This window comes from Equus przewalskii, chromosome 29 (genome assembly GCF_037783145.1).
Source record: "Equus przewalskii isolate Varuska chromosome 29, EquPr2, whole genome shotgun sequence".
In the NCBI taxonomy this organism is placed as follows: Eukaryota; Metazoa; Chordata; class Mammalia; order Perissodactyla; family Equidae; genus Equus; species Equus przewalskii.
Window position 1 is genome coordinate 36931676 of NC_091859.1, and position 8044 is coordinate 36939719.

The following is an 8044-nucleotide window of genomic DNA, read 5'->3' on the forward strand; positions in this document are numbered from 1 at the left end:
CACATTCGGCTTCCGCTCTCCCACTGTGCTCCAGCCATAATGGCCTTCCTGCACTTCTCTGCCAACCTCATTCCTGCCTCAGGGCCTTTGCACTTGCTGTTCCCTCTGCCTGTGAGATTTCCCACAGCTGCCTCCCTCTCTTCACACAGGTCTCTAATGTCACCCCGGAGGCCTTCCAAGACGACTCTGCTAATATCCCAGCCCCTCTGCTTTACCCTGTTTTATTTTTTCCCATAACTTTTTCTCTAGTTGACTGACTTGTACACATTTATCCATTTCCCCTTCCCCAACTACAATGAAGCAAGCCCTGTGACGGCTTGTTCCTTCCCACATTGCCAGGACCTGCAGCAGTGCCTGACAAATGATAGTACTTCTAGCTCCCATTTACTGAGGTCTGAGGCACAGCTCTGAGTGCGTACCGGGTGTCGCTCAGAGCCTCACAGGAGCTGTGAGGAGCCGAGGAGTCTCCTCTTCACTGATGCAAGTCTGGGGGTGAGTGCTGGCTCGGGGCGGCTGGTAGAGCAATGACAGCAGCCTCGACACAGGCCATGCCCAGCACAGAGTGAGTGGTGATGGGCGGGGAGGGAGGCCGAGGGCCAGCCCCTCTGCACGTGGCCGTTGGTGGCCTCTGCAAGGCCTCAACCAGCCCCAGCCCCAGCCGAGGAACGCAGAGGCAGGACTGGGCTCCACTCCAGCTGGGGTGGGGGACTCCCGTTCAGAGCCAAGCCCTCCGCTGCCTGCACCTGGAGGCTGGGGCTGCCCAGCTCCTGGCATTTCCCGCCTGTTTTGTCTCTAGGATGAGGCTGCAGGTCCTGGAGCTGAGGAAATGGCCTTCCCGTTCCTCTACAACTATTCATGGGCACCCACTGTGTGCTACACACTCTTCTGGGGGCTGGGGATTCAGCGGTGAGCAAAACACAGGAGTCTCTGCCCTCAATCTGGCAAGGGAGACTGGCAAGAAAAAGACGACATCCGACTTGAGGGAGCAGCGGGAACAGCGGGAACGGCATGCAGAGGGCTGGGATGGAGGATTTCCTCCTTAAGGTGGGGATTTAGGGAGCCCCCCTCCCCCAGATAAGGGGGGCAGGAAGTGAGGGAAGGAGCCCAGCCAGGGGGAGGAGAGTTAGGGGCAAGGAACGAGCACCCAGGGCCTTGCAGCCCTGATAAGGCTTGAGTCTCCTCCCAGAGCCGGGGAGCCCCTGGAGCAGGAGCGACACTGGTTTCCATTTGAGGAGGATCGCTCTGGCAGCCTGTGAATGGCAGGGGCCTCCGCAGTCCTCCAGGCGTGGACTGGGCTGGGGTCGGTGCGGGCAGGGAGGGGAGCTGGGCAAGGCCTGGATGTATTCCAAGGTCAAGCAAGTCAGGCCCAGATGAGAGGCGACAGAAATGATGCCCTAGCGAGTGGCAGGACATAGTTTCTGTTTCCTGAGGTGGGAAACCAGGGGAGGAGCAGGGTTTTATTTAAGTGTTTTGATGCTGGCAGAGGGTGGGCTCAGTCATCACGGGGGGGTTGGAGGTGTCTCTTAGACACGCAGGGGGGATGGCGAGAAGGCAGTGGACACAGAGACCGGGAACCAGGAGAGGGTCCAGCTGAAAGTCCCTGCAGAAGCACCCGAGTGCCAGCACCCCTGTGTCAGGGACCACATGGGGCGAGGAGGGCGCTCACAGTCCACTGGAGGCACAGCAGGTAGAGCTCAGACCAAGGGGAAAGCGAGAGCTCCAGGAGTCAGAACTGTCCGAGGCTAGGCGTCCACCGTGGAGGGGGTCACAGCAGGCTGCTGGAGGAAAGGGCACCTGAGCTGAGCTTTGGAGGGTGGGGAAAGTTGTGGACATGGAGAGGATGGGGAGAGCAGCCCAAGCCAGCCAGCCCAGGCACACTGGGAGGTGGGAGTGGATGGGCACACGCCGTGACGGCTCCGACCCCAGCTCTGCTGGAGGCTGGGGACCTGCCCGCCCACCCAGCTCCTGTGGACACTTGAGCTCTGGGCGGGCCTGGTGGGGGCCTGTAGCTGGGCCCAGTGAGGTCCCATGTGGCAGTCCTGGCACACTCCTGCCCAGCTCCTTGTCCAACCCTTCCAGTCAGAGGACAGGGAGTGGGGATGGCTCGATAGCCCGTCACTGTGGAGCCACAGGAAGCTGAGGCCGGGGCCCTCCTGTGGTCACCGTGTGGGTTCCTCTGACATACTCAGCCTGCCTGCCCCCAACCTGTCAGCCACCCAAAACCACCGAGACAACCGCTTCCAGGCGCTTTACACCCACTCCTGTCTCAGCCGTGGACAGCCGCCTCCTTCCGCGTCTTTAGCCACGGTGCGATTCTGGCAACTCAGTGTCCTCATATTTGGGCCCTGTCCCTTCCTTTCCCGGAACATCTGTCAGTCACAGATCCTGGGGCTCATGGTCATCATGGTGAGCACCCCCCACCCCCAACTTCTGCATGTCCGCCCACGGTCACACAGCTCCCTCCTGCAGGGCCTGCAGCAGCCTCCCCTGGGCCCTGCCGCCCTCTAACCACCCGCACCGGAACCGTCCAGGGTGACTGTTCATACAGAGCCTGAGCCCCACCCCAGTCTCCTGGCCCAGACTCTCAGGGGTGAACACAAACGTGAGTCACACCAAGGTGCCATGGACGTGCCCCACTAGTGCTCCGTGGCATGAATGTAACCTAAGATTGACTTTAAAACTCACAAGCAGAGAAGCAGCAGAGGCCCTGCTCTCATCCTCCTTGGGAGGCCACCTTGTCACTCGACACCTGGGAGGAGGCAGGGAACATGAAGGTGACTGTGGAACTTGCTGGAAAGGGGCTCTGGAGCTCAGCGGCTGGCCAGGCTGTTCTCAGAAGCAAACTCCGAGGGAGCGGCTGAGCCAGCTGCTTGCTAAGCTGCTGAAAGAAGGGCGTGAGTCTCCAAGGATATCGAGTCCTCCCCACTGGGGTCGTTAAAGCGTGGTAGGTGAGGAGGAGTGTGGAGACTCTGAGGAGGACCAGCCTCCACTGTTCCCACCCTTGAGGAAGGCGGGTCAGGACCGTTTGGAGCCACAGCCCCTCCTCTCCGCCCAAGCCTGACCACCTGGACGGACGGGCTGCTTCCTGCGGCTCAGGTGGAGGCCACCTGCAGACAGCCGCCTCCAGCTCGGCCTCAGTCCCCACGTGGGGAGGAAAGCTGTTAATAACCGGCAGCAGACCCCTGGGCAGCTGGGGCTGCAGGCGAACCCATCGTGGGTCTGGCAGATTCTCACTCCCCAGCTGCCCAGCCACAGGGGACCCTCAAGAAGTCCTCCACCAGAAAATGCCACCACCTAAGGAGCCCCTTAGCTGGGGGGAGGGAAAGCGAGGGGCTCAGGAGACACATGGAGCTGCCTGAAGGTGCCCAGGGCCTTTTCTCCGTGAGGCCCGCCCCCAGCCCCGCCTCTAGATTCTCTAGGCCTCCTGGTCTCCTCCACACCGATGGCTGGGCTGGTCTAAACCATCACCCGCTCGTGCCTTCCACCGTGGCCCTGGCACTGCGCTGCTGGAGACGGCCCAGCCTCTGCCCTCACAGAGGGTGGCCCTGGCCCCAGCCCCACCCTGCTCCTCCAGCACAGACCTGAGTGTGAAATCCTGTTCTCGAGATCACTTCCTCTACTTCCCCACCTCACGTGACAGAGATAAAAGAAAAAGAAAGGTGGCCTTGACCGCTGGCTTTGAGGCCAAAGCCCTCCCCCTCCCCAGACCCTGGTGCCGCCTTCCCGGGACGAAGCCCCCAGCAGCTATTTTTGCCTCAAGGGCTACTTCCTCAGCAGTGGCTGCCCCCTCCAGGGCAGGAGGCCCGTCCGGAGTACGTTGGCAGATGCTGTGTGAACTGCTCTTCGGGCCACCTGCACTGGGGCTGGACTGGAGGATGTCCGACCAGGAGCCACAGGGAGACGGGGGAAAGGAGGGCGGGCTCCTGGTGCCAGAGGAGATGGGAGACACCCCATACGTCACATCAGCCTCTCTCTCTCGGGTCCATTTATTAGAACCTGTTGGCCTATCCAGGACCCTCCTCCTACTCCTGGAGGCGGGCGAGCGCCCAGTAACTGGCCTTTCCATAGCACACAGCCTGGAGGCCTTACCTGGGCCAAAGCAGAGTCAGAAATGTTCCTTTCTGGCAGGGCCTCCTCCCCAGCCTGCAGATGTGAGCTCCAGTCTGAATGTAAACCCTCCCCAGGCTTCCAGCTCCACTGCAGCCCCGCCTGGCTCCAGCTCTGGGGCTTCCTTGAGCTGGGCTGGCCGTGGGTTGCTGTCTGCTGGCTGCACCGTCCACAGTGGGGGCCTGGGGCTGGCAGAGGCTGTGAGGTCAGAGGCGGCGGCTGGGCGTGAGCGCCTCGCCCACTGCGCCGCCCCCCAGGAGCCTAGCTGCCGAAGTACTCCTGCTGGAACTTCTGGAAGTCTTCCTCAGTGAACACGGGGCCCTCGGCCTTCTTCTTCTTCTTCGTCTTGGCCACAGGCCGGTCACAGGCTTTTCGGCCCCGGTTCTGACGCACAATCTGGGGGTGTAGCAGAGTCAGGATCCCGGGTGGTAACTCCGGGCACATGAGGGATTTCCTCTTGGAGCCGCACAGCCTGGCACAGCTGACCCAGTGCTGCCCTCCCACCTGGCCCTCACACCCTCCTGGGGGCAGGGCACATTGTCTCCATGTACAGAGGGGCAACATGAGGCCCACGAGGGTCACAGGGGACCAGGCCAGGTCCAGCCTCCCACCTTCCCTGCTCGGCTCTCAGCCCTCCCAGCACAGCAATGTGGTCCAGCTCTGAGGAGCCTGGTGGTGGCTCAACCTCCACGCTAAGTCTCAGGGCTCGGACCCTCATGGATCCCAGGAGCAGCCCCAGTTCCCAGCGCCGACAAACCTGCTGGGTGACGGACTCCGCCACGGCACTTCTGGCACTGGTCATAAACTTCAGGTTCACCCCCAGGTAGCCTCGACGCTCTCGCTTCTGGAACTCGGCTGTGGACGACAGGCAGGGTGGCATCATTTCGCTCCCTCCCTGGAAGCCTGCTGGGTCCCCTCCTCCACCTCCCTACTCCACCTGCACCCCGCGGCCCCGCCAAAGGCCCGTCATCCCGTCTCTGGATTACTGCGACAGCAGGGCTCCTGTCTGTCAAATCCACCCTCCACACAGATCCCGCTGAAAGCCCCCTCGGCTCCCAGGTGCTCAAGTGCCTTACTGGACAAATCCTTCTGAGTGCTGCCTGTGTGTCAGGCCCTGTGCTGGGTGTGGAGCACACAGCAGGAAATAGGCAGGCAAAGACGGGGAGCTTGGATTCCAGGGGGAGGGAGATGGTAGAGAAGGTTAACCGTATGTTAGAGGGCAATACATTCTATGGAGAAAAACAGAACAGTACACAGAAATGGGGAACGCCGGCAGTAGACGGTTGCAATTCTAAGTAGGAGGGTCAGAGAAGTCCTCAGTAAAACGATGTTTGAGCAGACTCGAGGGAGAACACGGAGATCTGGGGGAAGAGCATTCTAGGTAGAGGAAATAGCCAGTGCAAAGGTCCTGAAGCAGAAGTGTGACTAACAAGTTTGAAGAACAGAAAGTGAGTGGGGAGGGGAGAGCAGCTGGGATTGAAGCTGACAGGGGCAGACCACCAGGCACTGTAGGAACTGGGGTTTCACTGACTCCGATGGGAGGCACTGGAGATCGCAGGGCAGAGGAGAGCCGGGGCCAACTTATGATTTTACAAGATTGCTTCGCCTGCTGTAGTGGGGGCGAGATTACTGGGTGGGGGGAGTGGGAGACGGGAGGCCAGGTAGGACGCTTTGCAATAATCCAGGCAAGAGATGATGTAGCTCAGACCAAGGTGGCATCCAGAGGTGTCGTCTAGACTGGCCACTCAGACTCAAGTTCCCTCACTCATTAGTTACGTAGCATCACAGGGCGGTGGGGCAAGGGCTGGGATGGATGGGGGCGACGTCTGGCATCCTATGCTCCTGCCTCACACCAACATCACTGATGCTCACGTGTGTCTCCCTTTCCTGCCTCCACGCTTTCGTTCAGGCTGTGTTTCCTTCTCAGAATTCACAGTTCTTTTAACAGATACTGGAATGCATTTTATGCCCCTGGCCCTGGGGACTCAAAGACATACTGGGAGCTCACCAACTCCTACCACATGTCAAAACACCCCACCATCCTGTCCACACCTGTCCCCCTCCTTAAGTGGCACCTCACCCCCAAGATGCTCTACTAGAAAAGGGGCTCCATTCTGGTATTTCCCTCCTCCTCCATCCTCACAGTCAACTCTCCCTCTCACTGCATCTTCCCCGGCACATTCTCTTGCTAACTCTGCACCGTGGCCTCCGCCCAGGCCACCACACCTCCCACCTGCACGGAGCAGGTAAGAGCAGGGTTCTGAGACACACTGCCTGGCTTCTACCTGCACCGGCGGGGCAGGTGCCTGTTTCTGCATCTGTAAAATGGGGGTGATGACAGTACCGCCCTCGCGGGGATACTCTGAAGAGTTAAATGAGCGAACATTTGTACAGGGCCTGGAACAGCCCCGGGCACGCAGAGTATGAACTGTCTGTTAAATGCTCCATCTCTGACCCTTGTTCGCTATGTCACCTGTACCGGCTTCTCTTTCAAATTTCCAAAGGCCACAACTTCTTTCCGACTCTGCATGGGTCGTCTCTATGGAGTACCTGCCCCTGGCTCGCCCCTACAGGTCCTGCGGTCTGGGCTTCAACGTGGCGCCCTCAGAGAAGTCCGATGGGGCCCTTCACTCTCAGCCGTCTCAGAGCACCGGTCTACCTTCCTGGCCCCGTCGCGCTCAGCAACCACACGCTCATGTGGAAACTCCGACACTCCTCCCCACTCCAGGAGGGCAGATGAGGATCAGGGTCGGCGTGTCTCCGCCACTCCCGTTCTCCCAGGCCCCGCTCCGCGCCCGGCGCACGGAGGCGTTCCAGAAATGCCCGGGGCCGCTTCAGCCCGGCCTCCCGCGCCCCCTCCTCCAGGACGCCCACCACCCCGGGGCCGCACGCCCAGCTCCTCCCCGGGCTCACCCAGCGCGGACTTGGGCACCTTTCCCTTGGCTGAGTTCCGCAGTTTCTGGGCCTGGGTCGCCTTCGCCTTCCGGGACCGCTTGCCCGGAGGCCCAGTGGGCTTGGTCTGGCCGGGCGCGGCGCCGGGGGCTGCGGGGGAAGAGAGAGGACCGGGCCGGGGTCGGAGGGCGCTCGGGGCTCCCATCCCACCCGGGCTGAGGCCGGCCGCGATCGTCCCGCACCCTTGGGGCCCCGGCCCCCATCCCCGCCGCCCTCCCGGCTGCGCTGGGCGTCCCCGGCAGGCCTCCTCACCCTCGGGTGCCCCCAGAAGCTCCAGGCCCCGCCGCAGCAGGGCCGCCGACATGGCTGCGCTTAGCTCCGCCCACACGCCCAAGCTACTTCCGCCTTGGCCTCCCGCGTCGTCTCCGCGGAAACACTAGCCGGAACAGAAGGTTCCGGAGTGGGCGGGCGGAAGTGCCCACCTTCTTCAAGACGCATGCGTTAGGCTTTTCGGTCGGCTAATGTGAGGAAAAAGGGGCTGGATCTGGAGGCGGGGCAAACGCACAGAAGGACGCACTTGTTGTCCAATCCCAACCGCTAGCGGGCAAGGCCACGCCTTCTCCCGGAAGCCGTCCACTGCTGGCCCAGCCTGGTTGGTCCAGCCTCTCGGGACTGGCCGCTCAGTAGTGGGCGGGGCCGGGGGCGGGGCCGGGGCGGGGCCGGGGGAGGGGCCGAGTGTTATCTTTCTCAATTTTTACGAACAAGGAAAATGTAGAGTCCGATCTCTTTTCGTATACTTCAACCAAAGCAATAGATCGAGTGCGGCATGAGATCCAGCTGTTTTCCATTAAGCCAGACGTTAAAGACATTTGCAAAAATACAAAACGATGTCAATGGTTTCCCACTATTTTGTTTTTTCTTTTGGAAGATACAACTATTTTCATAAAAATGTGTTGTTTATGTTAACATGCAATGGGTTTGTTATTATTTTAAATGAATTAATAAATATTTTAAAAATTTCTCAGTTTTAGTTTCTAATGTAAAT

The 8044-nt window shown here is 60.5% G+C and overlaps 1 protein-coding gene and 1 long non-coding RNA gene across 3 annotated transcripts; both read right to left on the reverse strand.

Annotated features, from left to right (window-relative positions):
* Positions 1-1412: 1412 nt before the first annotated feature.
* LOC139080319 (uncharacterized) lies at positions 1413-2791 on the reverse strand. The gene is made up of 2 exons (XR_011534747.1): positions 2686-2791; positions 1413-1778 (listed from the first exon to the last, which is right to left on the reverse strand). It is a non-coding gene; the product is annotated as an uncharacterized lncRNA (long non-coding RNA).
* A 1179-nt stretch (positions 2792-3970) lies between these two features.
* On the reverse strand, positions 3971-7499 carry RPS19BP1 (ribosomal protein S19 binding protein 1). 2 transcript variants are annotated; one of them, XR_011534746.1, is made up of 4 exons: positions 7312-7457; positions 6658-7149; positions 4865-4962; positions 3971-4503 (listed from the first exon to the last, which is right to left on the reverse strand). XR_011534746.1 is itself a non-coding variant. In XM_008541298.2 (4 exons), exons 1-4 carry the CDS (start codon positions 7361-7363, stop codon positions 4369-4371), a joined length of 414 nt encoding a protein of 137 aa, XP_008539520.2. In that variant the 5' UTR covers positions 7364-7499; the 3' UTR covers positions 3971-4368. The 2 variants fall into 2 exon arrangements, 1 of the variants encoding a protein (XP_008539520.2); XM_008541298.2 differs by having other exon boundaries at positions 7021-7149; positions 7312-7499.
* Positions 7500-8044: the final 545 nt, after the last annotated feature.